The following is a 26,882-nucleotide window of genomic DNA, read 5'->3' as shown; positions in this document are numbered from 1 at the left end:
CGATCCTACCATCCTAACCTGATTGGAGTAAACTAATGATCCTACCATCCTAACCTGATTGGAGTAAACTAGCGATCCTACCATCCTAACCTGATTGGAGTAAACTAACGGACAAAAATATTCTACTGCTACCGCTATTTTAACTCCCATCTACGGTACCTGTAGTTAAATAATTATACATATATTCCTAATTTCCTCTTTCTTCAAGTGCTGGATTTTCACCCAAAGTGGCCAATCCACCATTCATTCTGATCTTAACTCCAACCCTCCGATGTCCACAGACCAACCTGTCTTTCCCAGTATAACGCCATTTTAATATTTCCTTTCGCAAAAAATCCCTCCATTTTACTGTGATGTGTTCCGAGGGTCCTCAACCTCTCTATATAGAACATTTTTACTGATATTGTACTAAAAAGACCATAATGATATTTCTCATTGAATGATGGTGGTTTTTCAGATCCCCTAACAATACAGTTTGCAGGTCCATCTGAACCCTGATATTATGACATAACAATCATTCCTGGACCTGACTCCAAAAGCAAGCCACAGGTAGACAGTACCAGAAAATACAATCTACAGTGAGGGGGAAAAGTATTTGATCCCCTGCTGATTTTGTACGTTTGCCCACTGACAAAGAAATGATCAGTCTATAATTTTAATGGTAGGTTTATTTGAATAGCGAGAGACAGAATAACAACAAAAGATCCAGAAAAAAACGCATGTCAAAAATTTTATAAAATGATTTGCATTTTAATGAGGGAAATAAGTATTTGACCCCTCTGCAAAACATGACTTAGTACTTGGTGGCAAAACCATTGTTGGCAATCACAGAGGTCAGACGTTTCTTGTAGTTGGCCACCAGGTTTGCACACATCTCAGGAGGGATTTTGTCCCACTCCTCTTTGCAGATCTTCTCCAAGTCATTAAGGTTTCGAGGCTGACGTTTGGCAACTCGAACCTTCAGCTCCCTCCACAGATTTTTTATGGGATTAAGGTCTGGAGACTGGCTAGGCCTCTCCAGGACCTTAATGTGCTTCTTCTTGAGCCACTCCTTTGTTGCCTTGGCCGTGTGTTTTGGGTCATTGTCATGCTGGAATACCCATCCACGACCCATTTTCAATGCCCTGGCTGAAGGAAGGAGGTTCTCACCCAAGATTTGACGGTACATGGCTCCGTCCATCGTCCCTTTGATGCGGTGAAGTTGTCCTGTCCCCTTAGCAGAAAAACACCCCCAAAGCATAATGTTTCCACCTCCATGTTTGACGGTGGGGATGGTGTTCTTGGGGTCATAGGCAGCATTCCTCCTCCTCCAAACACGGCGAGTTGAGTTGATGCCAAAGAGCTTCATTTTCGTCTCTTCTGACCACAACACTTTCACCCAGTTGTCCTCTGAATCATTCAGATGTTCATTGGAAAACTTCAGACGGGCATGTATATGTATTCTTGAGCAGGGGGACCTTGCGGGCGCTGCAGGATTTCAGTCCTTCACGCGTAGTGTGTTACTAATTGTTTTCTTGGTGACTATGGTCCCAGCTGCCTTGGGATCATTGACAAGATCCTCCCATGTAGTTCTCGGCTGATTCCTCACCGTTCTCATGATCATCGCAACTCCACAAGGTGAGATCTTGCATGGAGCCCCAGGCCGAGGGAGATTGAGAGTTCTTTTGTGTTTCTTCCATTTGCGAATAATCGCACCAACTGTTGTCACCTTCTCACCAAGCTGCTTGGCGATGGTCTTGTAGCCCATTCCAGCCTTGTGTAGGTCTACAATCTTGTCCCTGACATCCTTGGAGAGCTCTTTGGTCTTGGCCATGGTGGAGAGTTTAGAATCTGATTGATTGATTTCTTCTGTGGACAGATGTCTTTTACACAGGTAACAAGCTGAGATTAGGAGCACTCCCTTTAAGAGTGTGCTCCTAATCTCAGCTCGTTACCTGTATAAAAGACACCTGGGAGCCAGAAATCTTTCTGATTGAGAGGGGGTCAAATACTTATTTCCCTCATTAAAATGCAAATCATTTTATAACATTTTTGACATGCGTTTTTCTGGATTTTTTTGTTGTTATTCTGTCTCTCACTGTTCAAATAAACCTACTATTAAAATGATAGATCGATCATTTCTTTGTCAGTGGGCAAACGTACAAAATCAGCAGGGGATCAAATACTTTTTTCCCTGACTGTATTGATTATGTTTCCTGGTGACAGAGTCTGCACAAGGATGACTGTTCAATGCCCCACATATTGAGCATTTTTTTGTAGCAAGTATATTATATAGTAGCTTAAATTGAAACTAATGACTTGATGAATCAATTGTTGTTTTATATGTCAGTTCATAGACCCGATGCCAAGGTATTGGGACATAAAAAAACCTGTTTCCAACTGACTTGAATTGTATTGGTTGTTAGAGTGTTGATTTCCCGTGTTCCAGGTCTTAATTGTGTTGTAGTGATATCCTCCTCCCTAATCAGGATCTATTCATCAGCTCTCTCTCTCTCTCTTCTTCTCTCTCTCTCCCTCTCTCTCTCTCTCTCTCTCTCTCTCTCTCTCCCTCTCTCTCCCTCTCCCTCTCTCTCTCCCTCTCGCTCTCTCTCTCTCTCCCTCTCTCTCTCTCTCTCTCTCTCTCTCTCCTCTCTCTCTCTCTCTCTCCCTCCCTCCCCTCCCTCCCTCCCTCTCTCTCTCTCTCTCTCTCTCTCTCTCTCTCTCTCTCTCCCTTCATCAGTTCCTGCTCTAGTAGCCTCTGCTTGTTTGGGAACATATTGATTAGACATCGTATCAACTAGGCTGTTAATGACACAACAGACACACAAACAACAGTACACATCTGTCTACAGTATGTTACTACCCCCACATCTTGCCCTCTGTCTATGTTACTACCCCCACGTCTGGCTGTTCTGTCTGTGTTACTACCCCCTCATCTTGCACTCTGTCTATGTTACTAACCCCACGTCTGGCTGTTCTGTTTATGTTACTACCCCCACGTCTTGCCCTCTGTCTATGTTACTACCCCCCACGTCTGGCTGTTCTGTTTGTGTTACTACCCCCACGTCTTGCCCTCTGTCTATGTTACTACCCCCCACGTCTGGTTGTTCTGTCTATGTTACTATGCCCACGTCTGGCTGTTCTGTCTGTGTTACTACCCCCACGTCTTGCCCTCTGTCTATGTTACTACCCCCCACGTCTGGCTGTTCTGTTTGTGTTACTACCCCCCACGTCTGGCTGTTCTGTCTGTGTTACTACCCCCACATCTGGCTGTTCTGTCTATGTTACTACCCCCACATCTTGCCCTCTGTCTATGTTACTACCCCCACGTCTGGCTGTTCTGTTTGTGTTACTACCCCCACGTCTGGCTGTTCTGTTTGTGTTACTACCCCCACGTCTGGCTGTTCTGTCTGTGTTACTACCCCCACGTCTGGCTGTTCTGTCTGTGTTACTACCCCCCACGTCTGGCTGTTCTGTTTGTGTTACTACCCCCCACGTCTGGCTGTTCTGTTTGTGTTACTACCCCCCACGTCTGGCTGTTCTGTTTGTGTTACTACCCCCACGTCTGGCTGTTCTGTCTGTGTTACTACCCCCACGTCTGGCTGTTCTGTCTGTGTTACTACCCCCACGTCTGGCTGTTCTGTCTGTGTTACTACCCCCACGTCTTGCCCTCTGTCTATGTTACTACCCCCCACGTCTGGCTGTTCTGTCTGTGTTACTACCCCCACGTCTGGCTGTTCTGTTTGTGTTACTACCCCCACGTCTGGCTGTTCTGTCTATGTTACTACCCCCACGTCTTGCCCTCTGTCTGTGTTACTACCCCCATGTCTGGCTGTTCTGTCTGTGTTACTACCCCCACGTCTTGCTCTCTGCCTGTGTTACTACCCCCATGTCTGGCTGTTCTGTCTGTGTTACTACCCCCACGTCTGGCTGTTCTATCTATGTTACTACCCCCACGTCTGTCTGTTCTGTCTGTGTTACTACCCCCACGTCTTGCCCTCTGTCTGTGTTACTACCCCCATGTCTGGCTGTTCTGTCTATGTTACTACCCCCAAGTCTTGCTCTCTGTCTGTGTTACTACCCCCATGTCTGGCTGTTCTGTCTATGTTACTACCCCCATGTCTGGCTGTTCTGTCTATGTTACTACCCCCACGTCTGGCTGTTCTGTCTATGTTACTACCCCCACGTCTTGCTCTCTGTCTGTGTTACTACCCCCACGTCTGGCTGTTCTGTCTATGTTACTACCCCCACGTCTTGCTCTCTGTCTGTGTTACTACCCCCATGTCTGGCTGTTCTGTCTGTGTTACTACCCCCACGTCTGGCTGTTCTGTCTGTGTTACTACCCCCATGTCTGGCTGTTCTGTCTATTTTACTACCCCCACATCTTGCCCTCTGTCTATGTTACTACCCCCACGTCTGGCTGTTCTGTTTGTGTTACTACCCCCACGTCTGGCTGTTCTGTCTGTGTTACTACCCCCATGTCTGGCTGGTCTGTCTATGTTACTACCCCCACATCTTGCCCTCTGTCTATGTTACTACCCCCATGTCTGGCTGTTCTGTCTATGTTACCACCCCCATGTCTGGCTGTTCTGTCTGTGTTACTACCCCCACGTCTGGCTGTTCTGTCTGTGTTACCACCCCCATGTCTGGCTGTTCTGTCTGTGTTACTACCCCCACATCTTGCCCTCTGTCTATGCTACCACCCCCATGTCTGGCTGTTCTGTCTATGTTACCACCCCCATGTCTTGCTCTCTGTCTGTGTTACTACCCCCACGTCTGGCTGTTCTGTCTATGTTACCACCCCCATGTCTTGCTCTCTGTCTGTGTTACTACCCCCATGTCTGGATGTTCTGTCTGTGTTACTACCCCCACGTCTGGCTGTTCTGTCTATGTTACCACCCCCACGTCTTGCTCTCTGTCTGTGTTACTACCCCCACGTCTTGCTCTCTGTCTGTGTTTCTATCCCTACGTCTGGTTGTTCTGTCTGTGTTACTACCCCCACGTCTTGCTCTCTGTCTGTGTTACCACCCCCATGTCTTGCTCTCTGTCTGTGTTACTACCCCCATGTCTGGATGTTCTGTCTATGTTACCACCCCCATGTCTTGCTCTCTGTCTGTGTTACTACCCCCATGTCTGGATGTTCTGTCTGTGTTACTACTCCCCACGTCTGGTTGTTCTGTCTGTGTTTCTATCCCTACGTCTGGTTGTTCTGTCTGTGTTACTACCCCCACGTCTTGCTCTCTGTCTGTGTTACCACCCCCATGTCTTGCTCTCTGTCTGTGTTACTACCCCCATGTCTGGATGTTCTGTCTGAGTTACTACTCCCCACATCTGGCTGTTCTGTCTGTGTTTCTACTCCCCACGTCTGGCTGTTCTGTCTATGTTTCTATCCCTACGTCTGGCTGTTCTGTCTGTGTTACTACCCCCATGTCTGGCTGTTCTGACTGTGTTACTACTCCCCATGTCTGGCTGTTCTGTCTATGTTACTACCCCCACGTCTTGCTCTCTGTCTGTGTTACTACCCCCATGTCTGGCTGTTCTGTCTGTGTTACTACTCCCTACGTCTGGCTGTTCTGTCTGTGTTACTACCCCCACGTCTGGCTGTTCTGTCTGTGTCCATGTTTCTGTCACGTTGTCGCTCTGTCTCTCTGTCTGGCCGTCTCTCTGTCTGTCTCTCTGTCTCTCTCTCACCCCCATCTTTCTCCTCCTCCTCTCTCTTGTTCAACTCTATCACTCTCTTTCTCTCTCTTACCCACTCTCCTCAAATCTATTTCTCTCTCCCTCCTTCACCCCCGCTCTCTCCCTTTCTTCCTCCTGGGTCTGTCATTGAGTGCACCTCCATATTTAATGTGTGTTTGTTCTCTGCTCCAGAGAGGGTAGTGGTCCTAAATGGTTGGAGTCTCGGTGTAGGGCAGCACTTTGCGTTACCATTTTGTATGTGTGTGTGTGTGTGTGTGTGTGTGTGTGTGTGTGTGTGTGTGTGTGTGTGTGTGTGTGTGTGTGTGTGTGTGTGTGTGTGTGTGTGTGTGTGTGCGCGTGTCTGTGTCTGTGTCTGTGTCTGTGTCTGTGTCTGTGTCTGTGTCTGTGCCTGTGTCTGTGTGTGTGTGCCTGTGTGCAATTCTGTTCCATTCTTTTCTGTTCTTTTACTCAGAGCTTAATGCATTTATCTACAGCTCCATGTGTTGTTTTGTTTTCTCTGGAGCTTGTTTTTCTTTTGTCATTGGTTTCCAGAGAACCCTACTTCTCAGAGTGACACAGGAGGAAGTGGAGTGAGTCATTCTCTTCATGTTGCAGTTTATGTTTCACTCACTACGCACAGGGGTTTCTTGTCTACCTTTCTGGATCAGTGTGTGTGTAACCTTATTTGAGATGCAGTGTTTCTGTCTTTTTGACTCTCTGTCTCACCTTTTCTCGCTCCCTGTCTCTCCTTTTCTCTCTTTTCTGTCTCTCTTTTTCTCTCTCTCTGTCTCTCTTTTTTTCTCTCTCTCCTTTTCTATCTCTCTCTCTCTCTCTCGCTCTTCTCTCTCTGTCTCTCCTTTTCTCTGTCTCTCCTTTTCTCTCTCTCTGTCTCTCCTTTTCTCTCTCTCTGTCTCTCCTTTTCTCTGTCTCTCCCCTCTGACTCTCTTACAACATGTAGTTGTGATGACTAGCAGGTCATTGCAGTCTACCTACAGCTCCATGGGGGAGGTGTCTATCTATCTCTCCTTCTCTCTCTCTCTGACGGTAGTGTTGTGTTGTTGTTGTTCTGCAGGTCAGTCTACCTACAGCTCCATGGGGGAGGTGTCTATCTATCTCTCCTTCTCTCTCTCTCTGACGGTAGTGTTGTGTTGTTGTTGTTCTGCAGGTCAGTCTACCTACAGCTCCATGGGGGAGGTGTCTATCTATCTCTCCTTCTCTCTCTCTCTGACGGTAGTGTTGTGATGTTGTTGTTCTGCAGGTCAGTCTACCTACAGCTCCATGGGGGAGGTGTCTATCTATCTCTCCTTCTCTCTCTCTCTGACGGTAGTGTTGTGTTGTTGGTCTGCAGGTCAGTCTACCTACAGCTCCATGGGGGAGGTGTCTATCTATCTCTCCTTCTCTCTCTCTCTGACGGTTGTGTTGTGTTGTTGGTCTGCAGGTCAGTCTACCGACAGCTCCATGGGGGAGGTGTCTATCTATCTCTCCTTCTCTCTCTCTCTGACGGTAGTGTTGTGTTGTTGTTGGTCTGCAGGTCAGTCTACCGACAGCTCCATGGGGGAGGTGTCTATCTATCTCTCCTTCTCTCTCTCTCTGACGGTAGTGTTGTGTTGTTGTTGTTCTGCAGGTCAGTCTACCTACAGCTCCATGGGGGAGGTGTCTATCTATCTCTCCTTCTCTCTCTCTCTGACGGTAGTGTTGTGTTGTTGGTCTGCAGGTCAGTCTACCGACAGCTCCGTGGGGGAGGTGTCTATCTATCTCTCCTTCTCTCTCTCTCTCTGACAGTAGTGTTGTGTTGTTGTTGTTCTGCAGGTCAGTCTACCAACAGCTCCATGGGGGAGGTGTCTATCTATTTCTCCTTCTCTCTCTCTCTGACGGTAGTGTTGTGTTGTTGTTCTGCAGGTCAGTCTACCAACAGCTCCATGGGGGAGGTGTCTATCTATCTCTCCTTCTCTCTCTCTCTGACGGTAGTGTTGTGTTGTTGTTCTGCAGGTCAGTCTACCTACAGCTCCATGGGGGAGGTGTCTATCTATCTCTCCTTCTCTCTCTCTCTGATGGTAGTGTTGTGTTGTGTTGTTGTTGGTCTGCAGGTCAGTCTACCGACAGCTCCATGGGGGACATGTCTATATATCTCTCCTTCTCTCTCTCTCTGATGGTAGTGTTGTGTTGTTGTTGTGTTGTGTTGTTGGTCTGCAGGTCAGTCTACCGACAGCTCCATGGGGGAGGTGTCTATCTATCTCTCCTTCTCTCTCTCTCTCTGACAGTAGTTTTGTGTTGTTGTTCTGCAGGTCAGTCTACCTACAGCTCCATGGGGGAGGTGTCTATCTATCTCTCCTTCTCTCTCTCTGATGGTAGTGTTGTGTTGTTGTTGGTCTGCAGGTCAGTCTACCGACAGCTCCATGGGGGAGGTGTCTATCTATCTCTCCTTCTCTCTCTCTCTGACGGTAGTGTTGTGTTGCTGTTCTGCAGGTCAGTCTACCTACAGCTCCATGGGGGAGGTGTCTATCTATCTCTCCTTCTCTCTCTCTCTGACAGTAGTGTTGTGTTCTTGTTGGTCTGCAGGTCAGTCTACCGACAGCTCCGTGGGGGAGGTATCCATGCAGGTGGATCTCATCTCTCACCCTGGCACTGGAGAGCACAAAGTCAACGTGAAGGGTGAGACACACACACGCAAGCACTCGCACATGCCATTCCTGTACACAAACACACGGAGGAGGAAAGCAGAAACTGTGAAACAATTCAACCTCACTTTGCCCCTTAGATAAGAACATTACAACAACGATGTATCATTCTTAGTCAAATCTATTTATACCTGTAATGTTCAAAGAGGAACCACTGGGAAGAACATGGATAGTTGGGTTGTAGTTGTAGGCTAATGTTAAGCTGTGGTCATTATCAGATAGACTGCTGCTACACTACATCCTACTTGGAGACTTCTATAGAGAATAATAACCACTGTAGCATAACAACAAATCTCTGACGGTATCATTAAAACCCTATACTACAGAACACTAGTCAGACAGAGACCAGTGGTTAAAATCCTATACTACAGAACACTAGTCAGACAGAGACCAGTGGTTAAAACCCTATACTACAGAACACTAGTCAGACAGAGACCAGTGGTTAAAACCCTATACTACAGAACACTAGTCAGACAGAGACCAGTGGTTAAAACCCTATACTACAGAACACTAGTCAGACAGAGACCAGTGGTTAAAACCCTATACTACAGAACACTAGTCAGACAGAGACCAGTGGTTAAAACCCTATACTACAGAACACTAGTCAGACATAGACCAGCGGTTAAAACCCTATACTACAGAACACTAGTCAGACAGAGACCAGCGGTTAAAACCTTATTTTACAGAACACTAGTCAGACAGAAACAGAGACCAGTGGTTAAAACCTTATTTTACAGAACACTAGTCAGACAGAAACAGAGACCAGTGGTTAAAACCTTATTTTACAGAACACTAGTCAGACAGAGACCAGTGGTTAAAACCTTATTTTACAGAACACTAGTCAGACAGAGACCAGTGGTTAAAACCTTATTTTACAGAACACTAGTCAGACAGAAACAGAGACCAGTGGTTAAAACCTTATTTTACAGAACACTAGTCAGACAGAAACAGAGACCAGTGGTCAAAACCTTATTTTACAGAACACTAGTCAGACAGAGACCAGTGGTTAAAACCCTATACCACAGAACACTAGTCAGACAGAGACCAGTGGTTAAAACCCTATACTACAGAACACTAGTCAGACAGAGACCAGTGGTTAAAACCTTATTTTACAGAACACTAGTCAGACAGAGACCAGTGGTTAAAACCTTATTTTACAGAACACTAGTCAGACAGAGACAGAGACCAGTGGTTAAAACCTTATTTTACAGAACACTAGTCAGACAGAGACCAGCGGTTAAAACCTTATTTTACAGAACACTAGTCAGACAGAGACCAGTGGTTAAAACCTTATTTTACAGAACACTAGTCAGACAGAGACAGAGACCAGTGGTTAAAACCTTATTTTACAGAACACTAGTCAGACAGAGACCAGCGGTTAAAACCTTATTTTACAGAACACTAGTCAGACAGAGACCAGTGGTTAAAACCTTATTTTACAGAACACTAGTCAGACAGAGACAGAGACCAGTGGTTAAAACCTTATTTTACAGAACACTAGTCAGACAGAGACCAGCGGTTAAAACCTTATTTTACAGAACACTAGTCAGACAGAGACCAGTGGTTAAAACCTTATTTTACAGAACACTAGTCAGACAGAGACAGAGACCAGTGGTTAAAACCTTATTTTACAGAACACTAGTCAGACAGAGACCAGTGGTTAAAACCTTATTTTACAGAACACTAGTCAGACAGAGACCAGTGGTTAAAACCTTATTTTACAGAACACTAGTCAGACAGACCAGTGATTTTAGAACAAGTATCCTATTTCAGTTTGCATAGTGGATGGATGGATGGATGGATGGGTGGGTGGATCGATGTGTGCATGGATGGATGGTTTGATTGACTAATTGAATGATTGATTGATTAATTGATTGGCTGATTGATTGATCGACTGATTGACTGATTGCTTGATTGATTGACTGATTGGCTGATTTATTGAACGACTGATTGACTGATTGCTTGATTGATTGACTGATTGGCTGATTTATTGAGCGACTGATTGACTGATTGCTTGATTGATTGACTGATTGGCTGATTGATTGAGTGACTGAATGATTGATTGATTGATGGACTGATCAATTGATCGACTGGTTGACTGATTGATTGAAAGATTTTTTTATTTACTTATTGATTGATGTGTCTCTGCCGTTCCTTTCCAGTGGTGGGGGTCAACAACCTAAGCTGGCAGACCAATGCCATGTTCCGACCGTTCGTGGAGGTGAATGCGGTTGGGCCGCACCTCACCGACAAGAAACGCAAGTTCACCACCAAGACCAAGAACAACAATTGGTCACCAAAGTACAACGAAACATTCCAATAGTAAGTCTGCTTTATTGTCTAAAGTAAGTCTGCTTTATTGTCTAAAGTAAGTCTGGTTTATTGTCCAAAGTAAGTCTGGATTATTGTCCAAAGTAAGTCTGGTTTATTGTCCAAAGTAAGTCTGGTTTATTGTCTAAAGTAAGTCTGGTTTATTGTCTAAAGGTCTGGTTTATTGTCTAAAGTAAGTCTGGTTTATTGTCCAAAGTAAGTCTGGTTAGTAGTCTGACATACAATTAAACATTCTGGTAGTAAGTCTGGTTTATTGTCTAAAGGTCTGGTTTATTGTGTAGAGTAAGTCTGGTTAGTTGTCTGACATACAATTAAACATTCTGGTAGTAAGTCTGGTTTATTGTCTAAAGGTCTGCTTTATTGTGTAGAGTAAGTCTGGTTAGTTGTCTGACATACAATTAAACATTCTGGTAGTAAGTCTGGTTTATTGTCTAAAGTAAGTCTGGTTTATTGTCTAAAGGTCTGGTTTATTGTCTAAAGTAAGTCTGGTTTATTGTCTAAAGTAAGTCTGGTTTATTGTGTAGAGTAAGTCTGGTTAGTAGTCTGACATACAATTAAACATTCTGGTAGTAAGTCTGGTTTATTGTCTAAAGGTCTGGTTTATTGTGTAGAGTAAGTCTGGTTAGTAGTCTGACATACAATTAAACATTCTGGTAGTAAGTCTGGTTTATTGTCTAAAGGTCTGGTTTATTGTGTAGAGTAAGTCTGGTTAGTAGTCTGACATACAATTAAACATTCTGCTAGTAAGTCTGGTTTATTGTCCAAAGCAAACAACCTAATCCTGTGTTTTGGCTTCAGTAATGTGTGTCTTGGTTGTGCCAGGAGTGTTGCTCCTCCAGTAGTATAGTATTTGCTGCATAGTGGGAATGTAGACACATGCAGTGCTCACTGTCAAAACGTTTGGAAAAGGTTACAAATGAAACTAGAAACGCTTATATCGCAGCATAAAAGTAATGAGATAATGAAGTGCTTTTAAAAATGAAAAAAAAGAGACATTTCAGTTATTTGAATAGTGAGAATAGAGAGGGAGTGAGATAGATCATTCACCCTATCTATGCAGCTGTACCACTGTCTGTCTGATACTGAGCCAGCTGCATTTAAAGCACAATGTAGAGCCTGTGTCCCAAAAGCATCGTATTTCCTTTACATTGAGTGTATTAAACATTAGGAACACCTTCCTAATATTGAGTTGCATCCCCTTTTGCCCTCAGAACAGCCTCAATTTGTCTGGGCATGGTCTCTGCAAGGTGTCGAAAGGTTTCCACAGGGATGCTGGCCCATGTTGACTCCTATGCTTCCCACAGTTGTGTCAAGTTGGCTTGATGTCCTATGGGTGATGGACCATTCTTGATACACACCGGAAACTGTTGAAAACCCAGCAGCATTGCCGTTCTTGACACACTCAAACCAGTGCTACCTACTACCATACCCAATTCAAAAGCACTTAATTATGTTGTCTTGCCCATTGGCACATACACAAGCCATGTCTCAATTGTCTCAAGGCTTAAAACTCCTTCTTCAACCTGTCTCCTCCCCTTCATCTACACTGATTGAAGTGGATTTAACAGGTGACATCAATAAGGGACCATAGCTTTCACCTGTATTCACCTGGTCAGTCTATGTCATGGAAAGAGCAGGTGTTTTCTGTTTTGTACACTCAGGGTATAGTGCCCTGGTCAAAAGTAGTGCACTACATAGGGAATAGGGTGCCATTTGGGATGCCGACGGGGTTTGACTATCAGCTGCATCCAATCCTCTCACTGATAGTGAGCCAGATGTCTGTGAAGTGCAGTCAGAGAGAGAGTGATCATCTGTAGTGCCTACGTGGTCTCTGGTGCTCTTTTAATGCCAGCGTCCACTGACCGAGATCAATGTCAACAGGAACACATTCTGCAAATACATGCAAAGAAAACAACTGATAGACAACAATACAGATAAAAACACATTTAAAACAACTGTGTGCAGGTGTGGTCGGAAGCCCAAGGGCTGATATGAAAACCACACCACCAAAATAATATATACAATGCATAAGTACGAAAATTAAGGTTCGTTAAAACAGATAACAAAACCTACTAATTATAAAATGTAGAAATTATTTGATCAGTAATCACAAAAAAAATAATGTTTAAATGTGCGTGTGTGTGCATGTGTGCATGTGAGTGTGTGAGAGTTAGGCTATATGGAGGAGATTACTGAGTAGTTTGGTTCATCAGGCTGACAGTCTTCGCTTGGAGTTATTGAGGGATGATGATGTTTTGGCAATGTAAGAATTCCAGAGTATGGTACTTCTGTATTTGATAGAGAATTGACTATGTGAGGTGCGGTAGTGGGGAGGGTGAAGGTTATCACAGTGTCTTGTGTTATATAGATGGATTTCAGAATGAACCTGGAAGAATCCATTGAAGGGTTTAGTTAAACTGTCTGGAAAGTATTTGTAGATGAAAGTGCATAATTGGTGAACATTAATGTCGTAAATAGACAAGATATTGAGTTTCTTAAACAAAGATGCAGAAGGAGCCAGGTAATTAGAGGAGGTGGCTAGTCTAGCAAATTTATTTTTTATGATGAGTAATTTGTGTTGGTAGGAGGCATATGTACTGGCCCAGACAATATTACAGTAAATGAGATATGAGTAAATGAAGCTATAGTATAGAGTTAGGAAGCAAGCCTGACCACTAATCTTTCTGATGATACCAACAGATTTCATCGCTTGCTGCAGACAAATTGAATATGATCTTTCCAGGCTAACTTTGCATCAGTTAGAGCTCCAAGGAATCTAGTGGATGTAACTTGTTCCATTTCATTCCCACCAATTGAGATTCTGGCTTTGTTTATGTGTGTGTATATATATATATATATATATATATATATATATATATATATATATATCTTGTGGCAGACCAGGGAGTTTGGTCAAGTCGTTTACATAGATCAGACACGGACAGAGTATGATTAGCTCGGTTTCAAACGTGTTCATTAAATAATACATCAAAATGAAAAGGATAGGTCTCCCCCATGAGACCCTCTCCGGGATACCGTCTTCTGGGCTCCGGGTCTTGCTGTATCCTGTCAGGCACACAAACTCAACTCCCTCATCTTAGCTTGGGTAACCATCTCCAACTACATGGAAGTCACCTCACTTCCCCCAGTCCTCCCCCTGTGTGCAGCTTTATGGGCCTCGCACAGCTGGTGAGCAATCCGCCCTTGATTACTCACCAGCTCCCAATCAGCCTCAATTAGTCCTGTCCAGAGAGCCCGTCGAGACCTGGCACGTCCAGCAGATGGAGCCACCGCGTCGTGATGTATACTCTATCTGTTACCAGGCCTCAACGAGTCTCCCCCTGGTGGCTGACCTGCTGTACGCCACCCCCACCCCTTAGCTCTGTCGGGGAGGGGACGGTCATCACTGCAACTTCTGTCTCTCTTCTCGATATGGCATCCGCGTTTCCATGCTTCGCCCGTGACCTGTGCACAACAGAAAAAGAGAAGCGTTGAAGGGACAAGAACCACCTGGTGACCTGATCGTTTGTGTCCTTTCCCCTGGCCATCCAGACCAGGGGAGCATGCTCCGTGACCAGGGTGAAGTGGGTACCTAACAGGTAATACTTGAGAGTTTCTAGCGCACACTTCACCGCTAGACACTCTTTCTCAACAATTTAGTATTTTTTTTCTCTCTGTATCAGCTTTCGGCTGATGTACATGATTGGGGTGCTCCTCCCCATCGTGTATCTGGGATAGAACGGCCCCTAGTCCTGTATCACATGCATCCGTCTTGACCACCATCGGCACCTGGAAATCGGGCGTTACGAGAATTGGATGGGAGCACAGCGCTTCCTTCAGACGGCTGAACGCCGCTTCTGTCTCGTCTGTCCATTTCACTGTTTTCCGGAGGCGGGCCCTGGTTAGATCGGTGAGGGGGAAGCTATAGCCGCAAAGTTGGGGATAAACCGGCTATAGTATCCTGCCAGTCCCAGGAAGGACTTGACCTGTGTCTTGGTGCATGGAACAGGCCAGTCACGTACCGCGTGAACCTTCCTCTCCTGGGCTTGATGTTCCCCCGTCCGATCAAATACTCCAGGTACTCCACCTCCTCGAACCCTAGCTTGCATTTCTTGGGGTTTGCGGTCAACCCGGCTTGTCTGAACGCGTCCAGCACCGCCTGAATGCACGTCAGGTGCTCTTCCCAACCTTGGCTGTGGATGATGATATCATCCAGATAGGCCTCTACGTAATGCTGGTGGGGTTGAAGCACTCTGTTCATCAGTCGCTGGAATGTGGGCGGGCCTCCGTGGAGACCGAATGGGAGCACCCGGTACTGGTACAGACCGTCTGGTGTTGAGAACGCCGTCTTCTCTCGGGAGGAGGCTGCCAATGGTACCTGCCAATATCCTTTGGTCAGGTCAAGGGTGCTGATGTACCTGGCCTTTCCCAATCGGTCGATGAGCTCGTCCACCCTCAGCATGGGGTAGGCGTCGAATACGCTTATGTCGTTCACACCCCGGAAATCATTACAGAAGCGGAGGCTACCGTCTGGTTTGGGCACCAACACGATGGGGCTGCACCATGCACTGTGGGACTCTTCAATGACCCCCATTCTCAGCATAGCCTCCACTTCTTGGTTCACGGCCTTCCGTCGGGCCTCCGGAATCCGATACGGCCTCATTCTTACCGTTTCCCCGGGCCGGGTACGGATGTGGTGTTCAATGAGGGTCATGCGGCCTGGCTTCTCGGAGAACACCGCCGTGTTCCAATCGACAAGCTCCCTGAGCTCTTGCTTCTGGGCTGGGTCAAGGTCCTCATTGCTCGGGACCACCACTGGTACCGTTGGCATCCTGGGTCCTGACCATAACATGGCCAAGGCTGTCCTCTCGTGCCACTTCTTCAACAGGTTCACGTGGTAAATCTGTTGAGGTTTCCGTCTCCCCGGTTGCCGTACGCAGTAATTGACAGGTCCCAGCTTTTCGACCACCTCATATGGTCCATGCCATGTTGCCAGGAACTTACTTTCGGCCGTGGGGATCAATACCAACACCCTGTCTGGAATTCTCGGGGCTGGGCTCCCCAATTGTAGACCTGGGCTTGGGCGCATTGGGCCTTCTCCATATGTTCCCTCACGACTGGCCATATGGCTGTCATCCGCTCCCGCATCATCTCCACATGCTCTACCACGCAACGTAAGGGGGTCGGTTGGGCTTCCCACACCTCCTTGGCGAGGTCCAGTAGGCCACGTGGCCTCCTCCCATAGGGTAGTTCGAACAGGGAAAACCCAGTGGAGGATTGGGGTACTTCTGGGATTGAGAACATTAGGTGGGGTAGTAGCTGGTCCCAGTTCTTCTCGTCCTGCTCGATGACCTTCCGCAGCATCTGTTTGAGTGATTTGTTAAAGCGCTCGATGAGCCCATCCATCTGCGGGTGAAAAACAGAGGTCCGGATCGGCTTGATCTGCAGGAGGGCACACAACTCTTTCATGAGGCGGGACATAAACTCTGTACCTTGGTCTGTCAGGATCTTGTTCGGGATGCCCACCCGGCTAAAGAGGTGGAACAGCTCCCGGGTGATTCCCTTGGATACTGCCGCCCGTAGGGGAGTGGCCTCGGGATACCGGGTGGCATAGTCTACTCTTACCAAGATGTACCTGGGTCCTCGTGCAGTCTTTACCAGGGGTCCCACTATGTCCATGGCGATGCGTTCAAAGGGCACCCCGAGGATCGGCAGGGGACCAGAGGGTTTCGGAAGTGTGCTTTCGGGGCAGTGAGTTGACACTCCTCACAGCTGCGACGGTAGTCTTCCACGGCCCTCCTCATCCCAGGCCAGTGGAACTGGGCGGCGATCCGTTCCCGGGTCTTCTCCATTCCCAGGTGTGCCCCCAACAGGTGGGTGTGGGCCAGCTGAAGAACAGTTCCTGCGTAACGTTGGGGCAGCAACAATACCTCTCAAAGTTCCCCCTGTTGGCGCGACACCTGATTCAAAAGGTTATTCTTCATTTGGAAATGGGGGTATCGCCAGTCACTCAACCCCGGAAGTAGCTGTCCATCCATCGCTATCACTTGGGCTGTGGCGGCTTTCAAGTTCGGATCCTCCCACTGGGCCGTCCCGAATTGTCCCCTCAGTTGGCCCCCAGCGGGGGTCTCGACTGGCCCCTCGAAATCGAGGAGGGGGAGAATGGGCTCCTCCTCCAGGGGTTCCCCAGGGGGTTCAGGTTCCGGCGCCCCCTCCGACTCCAACTCCGGAGCCGTAGACACATGCTGGTTAACCGGTTGCTTCCGGGCCGCACAGGCTATTGGTCGTCCTCGCTCTCTTCTTCGGCCGGCTCGTACCTTCTTCCTCAACTCGTGCCCAGGGCCGCGAACATTGGACAATCCCGTCCCACTAGGAGAGGTACCGGCAGCTCTGGTACTGCACCCACCATCATCTGACAGCTCCCTTGTGGCATCACGATGTTGGTCCATATGGTGGGATACCGCTTTGTGTCACCGTGAACACAGGAAATGGACATCTCCCTACCCCGTTCGGTCTCCTGCTTCAGCAGGCTCGTGGTTACGAGCGTAAACATGCTTCTGGAGTCTAATAGCGTGTCGTGTCCGTCAACCTTCACCGGGACAATGGGTTCAGTTGACTCGTGGTGCGCCCAACAGGAGGTGACATAGTTCACGGCGTGACCCACCTCGCCTCCAGGGCTAGCTGATGGCATCGACTCCTCTCGAGCCGGGCAATTCCAGGCAATGTGCCCCCGGGTGCCACACTCAAAACACCTCCTTTGGTCTCCATCTACCTTGGGTCGTCGGGTCGGCCCTACTCCCGCCGTCTCTCCACGGGTTTGCGATCCTTTGGCCCTGCCAACTGTCGGTTCATGGTACACCGCGGTGGGGCTGTCCTTCCGTCCCCTCGGATAGGTCGCCGACTCGTCCCAGCTCCCACTCAGCAGTGCCTGAGAGACCCTCTCCGGGATATCGTCTTCTGGGCTCCGGGTCTTGCTGTATCCTGTCGGGTACACAAACTCAACTCCCTCGTCTTAGCTTGGGTAATCGTCTCCAACTATATGAAAGTCACCTCACTTCCCCCAGTCCTCCCCCGGTGTGCTGCCCTTCTGGCAGCTTTATGGACCTCGCACAGCTGGTGAGCAATCCGCCCTTGATTACTCACCAGCTCCCAATTAGTCCTGTCCAGAGAGCCCGTCGAGACCTGGCACGTCCAGCAGATGGAGCCACCGCCTCGTGATGTATACTCTATCTGTTACCAGGCCTCGACGAGTCTCCCCCTGGTGGCTGACCTGCTGTACGCACAATATATATAACTATATACACTACCATTCAAAAGTTTGGGGTCACTTAGAAATGGCCTTGTTTTTGAAAGAAAATCACATTTTCTACACTACTAATGTGTGTTTGTGTGTGGTTTCTGTGCGTGTGTGTGTTTGTGTGTGGTTTCTGTTTGTGTGGTTTTTGTGTGTTTGTGTGTGGTTTCTTTTTGTATATATATTTTATTTTTGCATTTTACAATTAAGAACATTCAAAACAAAAGTGAAAAGATATTAGACAGCAATAGGACAAAGTGACAATAACAGACGAGCGTAAAAATAATAATAATAATAATTGTATATACAAACATACAATAAATAAGTCATGATAAAGAGTAAAATAAAAATAATAATAATGAGACATTGGATCATATGGTCAACTGCCGTAAGCTACATATTATACATTACGTGTGAAACATTATATAAGAATTATATAGAGATTCAATCAATGTGATGTGAGGGGAGATTCTCCATATAGTCAATAAAAGGTTGCCAAATTCTGTAAAATGTCTCTAACTTATTCCTCAAGCAGTAAGTGATTTTCTTCAGTGGGATACAACTATTAACTTCCGATAGCCACATTGCAACTGGCAGGGAGGAATCCGATTTCCATTTCAAGGCAATACATTTCTTGGCAATCGCTAGCAATATTTCTGTTAGCTTTATAGTATGGCTTTGCCTAAGATTGGAGTTAGTAAAGTTACCCAGTAGACAGACCTCCGGGTCTAAAGGGAATGCAACCCCGTGAATTGAGGATATGGTGTCGCATACCCCCTGCCAGAAACCGTGTACTTTTGAACACTGCCAAGTATAATGGAGGAATGTTCCTTCATCTGAGCCACATCTAAAACATAGGGAGGAGATATCAGGGTTGAACTTGTGCAGTCTAGATGGTGTGATATAGAGCTGATGGAGGAAATTAAACTGGATCAGTCTGTATCTGGAGTTCAAGGTGGATGTAACACCATCCCTGCATAGGTCACTCCATAGGCCCTCATCAAGATCAATACCCAGATCAAGTCTGGGTTTATCTAGCTTAGGCAGTGTTAGTCCTGACATAAGAGCATCGTAAACACGGGAAATGGTCTTGAATAGTGGTTGGTCTGCGTGGCAGAGTTGTTCAATAGGTGACATCTTAGGTAGGTTCCATTGTCCCTTTAGAGTCACCCTAATAAAGTTTCGTAGTTGTAGGTAGCTAAAGAAGTCCCTGTTAGGCAAGTGGTATTTCTGTTTCAGTTGTGTGTGGTTTCTGTGCATGTGTCTGTGTATGTTTGTGTGTGGTTTCTGTGCGTGTGTGTCTGTGTATGTTTGTGTGTGGTTTCTGTGCATCTGTGTTTGTGTGGTTCCTGTGTGCTTGTGTGTGGTTTCTGTGTGTGTGTGTGTGTGTGTGTTTGTGTGTGGTTTTTGTGTGTGTTTGTGTGTGATTTCTGTGTGTGTTTGTGTGTGATTTCTGTGTGTGTTTGTGTGTGATTTCTGTGTGGGTTTGTGTGTGGTTTCTGTGCGTGTGTTTGTGTGTGGTTTCTGTGCGTGTGTGTTTGTGTGTGGTTTGTGTGTGGTTTCTGTGCTTGTGTTTGTTTTATCCAACTAACTTTTAGCTCTCTGGGGTCTCTGACTGATTGAGTTCCGTTGTCTAATCAATCAATCAATCAGTCATACAACATGACATGTCCTCTCTTCTCTGACTGCGTGTTGTTGTTGTTAATGAAGATGTTCTATCTATCCTGTTCAATAAACTACAAATGTAAGAGGAATGGGACTGATTTTGATCATGTTGTTGTCTCTCTTCATCCCCAGTGTTCTGAGCAATGAGTACGGTCCAGAGTGCTACGAGCTCCACGTCTCAGTGAAGGACTACTGCTTCGCCAGAGAGGACCGTATCATCGGCATGGCGGTCCTCCAGCTCAGAGACCTGGCCGACCAGGGGAGCTGCTGTGCCTGCTACCCCCTGGTGAAGAGCATCTCCATGGACGACACCGGACTCACCATCATGAGGATACTCTCTCAAAGGACCAACGACGAAGTGGCTAAAGAGTTTTGTCGTCTCAAGACCGACATACGCTCTTCAGAGGAGGTCGCCTCCTAGTATGGAGATGTGATGGAGGGATGGATGGAATGAATGGATGATTGCATGGAAGGGAAGAGAGGAGGGGAAGAGAGGGAGGGAGGCAAAGGGAAGGAAGGAAGGAAGGAAGGAAGGAAGGAAGGAAGGAAGGAAGGAAGGAAGGAAGGAAGGAAGGAAGGAAGGAAGGAAGACAGTTGAGGAGTTGTGTTGTCTGTTTTTGTGCATGTGTGTAAAACATCTGTTGGAATGTTCATTTTAAACTACAGTATGTACCAGTGTTTACTTACCGTATGCTCAATATTAAGTACTATATTCTACGAGTTATGTTAACGAGACATGAAATTCCTTTTTGTACAACATTTAGATTTGTTCCGATAAAGTGCCAAACCAGAAGAAAAAAAGTACAACAACAAAACAAACAACAAAAGATAATAGTGATGAATTATGGTGATACTTAATATGTTTGATGAAAAATTTGCTTGATTATTTGGTTCAGTGTTAAATCATTCTCTCAAAAAAAACGGTGGTGTTTTAATCGTTAAAAATCGTTCATTTGCACCCTGTTTTGTTACTCGTCCCCTCACACAGCACTTGTTGTGCATGTCCCGTTTACAACCATGTCTCTTCTATCATCTCACAGTGACCACAGGGTCGGGGTCCATGTACCCTGGCCCTAAAACTCTTTGTATTTAAGCCGAAACCTGAAAAGAGACCATTTTTTTAACGGCGATGACTGCTATGTAAACCTTCATAGGTGTTTGTAATTTTATAACCATGACAACAACGAAAAGCCTCCAGTGCTGTCAGTCAACACAGAAAGGGTGGATCCTATTTTCTCTTTTTCTTTTTGCCTGTAATCTTTCCGTTTGGCCATCGGCTTCCAGCCTTTCTGTACGACCACTGTGAACACGAGCTTTGGAAGGCAAGCCGACATAACATTGCTGACGGTTTGATATTGTTGTTTCATATTTATTAAGATAACTTTGTTCCTGAGAAACTGCCAAAGTTATATAAAAATGTTTGTACAAAAGCAATCCATTACATGTATGAAAAATATATATGTACATGTGAACTATTTACTTTTACAATGCTAAATATCTGATTGTTGATGGGGCGGTTCTAGAACAATTTTTTTGAGTTTGTGTGAAGATATTTACAAGATTTGAGAGTCGCAAAATGTTACTTTACACATGAGTTGAATTCAGCTTCTGCCATTTGGTTTATTTTTCTTCATAAAGGAAAGAGTCTAACATTGGGTAAATATGCAACATTCCTATGTATTGCACTGATGGCGAATTGTATGTCATGTAAATATATTTAGTGAGAAATTGTACAAAACAAACGCCTCCTTTATTTCCAACACATTGTTCAGTGTTTTTTGTTGTTGTTTAATAATCTGATACATTCATTCAGTGATATAATCCTATATGCTGTAGCCTCTATATACAGTATCTATTGCCAGAAGACATTTCACATCTCAAATGGAATGACAGAGTAATGTACTGTATGGCCCACAGAGATCCTATAAATCACTAGAGTTCTATGTCATTCTAGTGTATGAACCTTCCCACATAAAGATGCAATCTGTAACTTCATTGTCCCCTGTGGCCCTGGGCTCAAATGAAACCCACCAAGTAATCACCTCTAACCTTTCCTACCCCTCTCCTGGGGGACCACCAGACAGTGCTCATATTTGCGCTAGCCCCGACGTTCCAAGGATGAGAATACTTTAACACTAATCAGTAGAGAACATTTTCAATGCCCATTTTGAAGCTCAGAGTCAGAATGAAATTACTCACAGGTCCTGTTCAGACAGGGTGTGTCAAAAAAAGGAAGTTATCAAGGTGCGTGTCCGTGGACTATGGGCCCTGGTCAAAAGTAGTGCACTATATTGTAAATATGGTGCCATTTGAGAAGCTAACCAATAGAGGACACCCACCATGGGCTATTCTTCTGTGTAGTCCAGAGGCAGCTAGCTAGCTAATCTTAGCTGTTTGCTCATTCTCCAGAACAATTGTGTTATTGTGGAGAGCTGAAAGGCTTCAATCGACAGACCAGTCTTTAATTAGTCTATACAAAGAGCATTTTGGGAAATTGGGACTGTAAGTTTCTATCTGCAAAAAGATGATTCTGAGATAACTGGCTTTAAAGTTTCAAACCCTCATTGGTTTGAATGGTGTCAGAAATGTCTATATTGTATTAATTTGAACTTAACAACATTAATTGGGGTAATTTTATACTACTCTATAGGTAGGGAACATTGAACAGAACAACGCTATGTCAATAACTACAATTTGTCAAAAATGTCAGATAGACCCTTATAGCCTCAAGGTCTCAATTTATCAATGTCATCTTAGTGTCTACATCCCAAACAGCACCCTATATTGTGCACTTATTTTGACCATAGCCAATAGGGCTATATATTCCCTATAGGGAATAGGGTGTCGTTTGGGATGCAGACTTGTCTTTGTTTTACAGTGAAGGGGGCCTGGCTGGCTGCTGGGAGGGGAGCTATTTATAATTCTGCTGTTGGATCCATGGTGTCATCAGAGATCAATTCATTCATCTCTCTCTCTCTCTCTCTCTCTCTCTCTCTCTCTCAGCACACAAGCTGTGATGTCTGAGCTAGTCTCATAGAGGCTCAGTCTGAATCATTTGAAGCTAGCTAATGCTTCCTGTTGGGCAAGGTGTGTCTCAAATTGCATCCTATTTCCTACATAGTGCCATGAGTCCTGGTCAAAGTAGTGCACTAAATCGGGAATAGTGTGCCATTTGGGACACAACCCTAGTCTCCAACGGCGCAGACGCACGTCACAAAAAGTATGGGTGCCTTTTGTAGATATTCTCACCCCAACGGTGTAACTCTGTAATGTAGAATAATGTCAGCAGAAGCAGACAGAAGAGGAATGTTAACCCTATCAGTCCCAAAACACCAGCAAAAATCATGTTGAGCCCTTATATTTAGACTCACAATTAAGAGTTATAACGTTTTCTTTTCAGGAAAACCAGGCCTACAAACGTACAACACAAAACAATTTGACAATAACAGTTGCATTCATGAGTTTTTTGACAAATAGCAATTTAAAAAAGGTCATCCACAGCAGAAAACTGATAGAAATGTATTTATATGAATGTTGTACTGGAAGTACAGAAATTATTTGCTCAGTTGGAAATGAATATCCAACTAGTCAGTGACAACTGTGTGGAGTATGGTGTTTGTGACAGCAACTATGTGAGCTTATTACAGTATTATAATCAAATCAAATCAAATTGTATTAGTCACATAGCCGAATACAACAGGTGTAGACCTTACAGTGAAATGCTTACTTACGAGCCCCTAACCAACAATGCAGTTTCAAAATATACAGATAAACATAAGAGATAAAAAGAACAAGTAATTAAAGAGCAGCAGTGAAATAACAATAGTGAGACTATATACAGAGGGGTACCGATACAGAGTCAATGTGCGGGGGCACCGGTTATTTGAGGTAGTATGTACATGTAGGTAGAGTTATTAAAGTGACTATGCATAGATCACAACAGAGAGCAGCAGTGGTGTAAAGAGGGGGTGAGGTGCACTGCAAATAGTCTGGGTAGCCATTTGACTAGATGTTCAGGAGTCTTATGGCCTGGGTAGAAGCTGTTTAGAAGCCTCTTGGACCTAGACTTGGCGCTCTGGTACCGCTTGCTGTGCGGTAGCAGGGTGGCTGGAGTCTTTGACAATTTTTAGGGCTTTCCTCTGACACCGCCTGGTATAGAGGTCCTGGATGGCAGGAAGCTTGGCCCCAGTGATGTCCTGGGCCGTTTGCACTAGCCTCTGTAGTGCCTTGCGGTCGGAGGCCGAGCAGTTGCCATACCATTCAGTGATGCAACCAGTCAGGATGCTCTTGATGGTGCAGCTGTAGAACCTTTGGAGGATCTGAGGACCCATGCCAAATCTTTTCAGTCTCCTGAGAGTGAATAGGTTTTGTTGTGTCCTCTTCACGACTGTCTTGGTGTGCTTGGACCATGTTAGTTTGTTGGTGATGTGGACACCAAGGAACTTGAAGCTCTCAACCTGCTCCACTGCAGCCCCGTCGATGAGAATGGGGGTGTGCTCGGTCCTCTTTTTCCTGTAGTTCACAATCATCCTTGTAGTCCACAATCATCTATAGACACTATGTTCTTGAATTTCCTATGAAGTTCTATGTAAAATAACCCCTTACGTTCTAAGTACTCTTGTGTAGCTTGTGAGCATCATAAAGCAAAATGTGCGTGTTTGTGAGCTTTTCATAGATAGCTTTTAATTGGTTGTAGCTCAAACCATTCACACTCTACAGACATTTTTGTAATCCTAGGGGCACCTTCAGGATCCGCCCTTATCTGACAAACACCACTGTAGCTCATCCGCCGTTAATCACACAGACTTGGTACCAACGGATGCAGAAGAAATAGACTAATCCAATGGTACAACCCAGAAGTCTGGAGCTCAAACACAATGTTTAAAAGTGGTTAGAAGTCCAAATTGCGCCGGCGTTGCGGTGGGATTCATTGGGTTAATGCTATACTGGGTTGAACTGTATGTAGCTGACAAGCAATGATCCAAAGACAAAGGGCTAGATTCAGTCAGTTCTGCCTTAACCTGCGATAACCCAAAACGGCATAGCAGTTTCATTTTTTTTTATTAAGGTGTGTCAGAAGTGTAACTGCATTGGAGCTGTCAAATCAGCAAATGGCTCACGGCGTTATACCTATTTCACCTTTATAACGAATTCGGACATAGTATAATTGATGGTGTAACAGTGTAGTGTCTTGGAGAAGGTGGTAGTATAATTGATGGTGTAACAGTGTAGTGTCTTGGAGAAGGTGGTAGTATAATTGATGATGTAACAGTGTAGTGTAGTGATGGTGAAGGTGGTAGTATAATTGATGGTGTAACAGTGTAGTGTCTTGGAGAAGGTGGTAGTATAATTGATGATGTAACAGTGTAGTGTAGTGATGGTGAAGGTGGTAGTATAATTGATGATGTAACAGTGTAGTGTACTGATGGTGAAGGCGGTAGTATAATTGACGGTGTAACAGTGTAGTGTACTGATGGTGAAGGTGGTAGAATAATTGATGGTGTAACAGTGTAGTGTACTGATGGTGAAGGTGGTAGTATAATTGACGGTGTAACAGTGTAGTGTACTGATGGTGATGGTGGTAGTATAATTGATGATGTAACAGTGTAGTGTACTGATGGTGAAGGCGGTAGTATAATTGATGGTGTAACAGTGTAGCGTACTGATGGTGATGGTGGTAGTATAATTGATGGTGTAACAGTGTAGTGTCTTGGAGAAGGTGGTAGTATAATTGATGGTGTAACAGTGTAGCGTACTGATGGTGATGGTGGTAGTATAATTGATGGTGTAACAGTGTAGTGTCTTGGTGAAGGTGGTAGTATAATTGATGGTGTAACAGTGTTGTGTACTGATGGTGATGGTGGTAGTATAATTTATGGTGTAACAGTGTATTGTATTGATGGTGATGGTGGTAGTATAATTGATGGTGTAACAGTGTAGTGTCTTGATGGTGAAGGTGGTAATATAATTGACGGTGTAACAGTGCAATGTCTTGACGGTGGTAGTATAATTGATGGGGTAACAGTGTAATGTACATTTACATTTTACATTTTAGTCATTTAGCAGACGCTCTTATCCAGAGCGACTTACAGTAGTGAATGCATACATTTCATACAATTACATACATTTTTTTTTTCTGTGCTGGCCCCCGGTGGGAATCAAACCCACAACCCTGGCGTTGCAAACACCATGCTCTACCAACTGAGCTACAGGGAAGGCTATAATGTACTGATGGTGGTAGTATAATTGATGGGGTAACAGTGTAATTTACTGATGGTGGTATTATAATTAATTGTGTAACAGTGTATTGTATTGGTGAAGGTGGTAGTATAATTGATGGTGTAACAGTGTAGTGTGTTGATGGTGATGTTGGTAGCATAATTGATGGTGTAACAGTGTAGTGTACTGATGGTGACGGTGGTAGTATAATTGATGGTGTAACGGTGTAGTGTACTGATGGTGAAGGTGGTAGTATAATTGATGGTGTAACAGTGTAGTGTACTGATGGTGATGGTGTTAGTATAATTGATGGTGTAACAGTGTAGTGTAGTGATGGTGAAGGTGGTAGTATAATTGATGATGTAACAGTGTAGTGTAGTGATGGTGAAGGTGGTAGTATAATTGATGATGTTACAGTGTAGTGTACTGATGGTGAAGGTGGTAGTATAATTGATGGTGTAACAGTTTAGTGTCTTGATGGTGAAGGTGGTAGTATAATTGATTGTGTAACAGCGTAGTATCTTGATGGAGAAGGTGGTAGTAAAATTGATGTCTTGATGTAGTGTCTTGATGGTGATGGTGGTAGTATAATTGATGGTGTAACATTGTAGTGTCTTGATGGTGAAGGCGGTAGTATAATTGATGGTGTAACAGTCTAGTGTCTTGATGGTGAAGGTGGTAGTATAATTGATGGGGTAAAAGTGTAGTGTCTTGATGGTGAAGGTGGTAATATAATTGATGGTGTAACAGTGTAGTGTCTTCATGGTGAAGGTGGTAGTATAATTGATGGTGTAACAGTGTAGTGTCTTCATGGTGAAGGTGGTAATATAATTGATGGTGTAACAGTGTAGTGTACTGATGGTGATGGTGGGAGTATAATTGATGGTGTAACAGTGTAGTGTCTTCATGGTGAAGGTAGTAATATAATTGATGGTGTAACAGTGTAGTGTACTGATGGTGAAGGTGGTAATATAATTGATGGTGTAACAGTGTAGTGTCTTGATGGTGAAGGTGGTAGTATAATTGATGGTGTAACA

General features: G+C 45.1%; 1 protein-coding gene across 4 annotated transcripts in view; it reads left to right on the top strand.

The window, feature by feature from the left end:
* LOC115166986 (protein unc-13 homolog C-like) overlaps positions 1–20,119 on the top strand; it is a 223,886-nt gene extending 203,767 nt beyond the window's left edge. For all 4 annotated transcript variants that reach the window (XM_029720976.1, XM_029720977.1, XM_029720975.1 and 1 more), the window contains 3 exons: positions 8,218–8,310; positions 10,499–10,658; positions 19,759–20,119. In XM_029720976.1, the coding sequence (XP_029576836.1) occupies positions 8,218–8,310; positions 10,499–10,658; positions 19,759–20,047 (542 nt within the window). In that variant the 3' untranslated portion in view covers positions 20,048–20,119. The remainder of the gene's footprint in view (positions 1–8,217; positions 8,311–10,498; positions 10,659–19,758) is intronic.
* The last annotated feature ends 6,763 nt before the right edge of the window (positions 20,120–26,882 follow it).

Source organism: Salmo trutta, chromosome 29, assembly GCF_901001165.1.
Source record: "Salmo trutta chromosome 29, fSalTru1.1, whole genome shotgun sequence".
NCBI classification, from domain to species: Eukaryota; Metazoa; Chordata; class Actinopteri; order Salmoniformes; family Salmonidae; genus Salmo; species Salmo trutta.
Note: the sequence above shows the minus strand (reverse complement) of the source record. Positions and strands in the feature narration are given on the sequence as shown.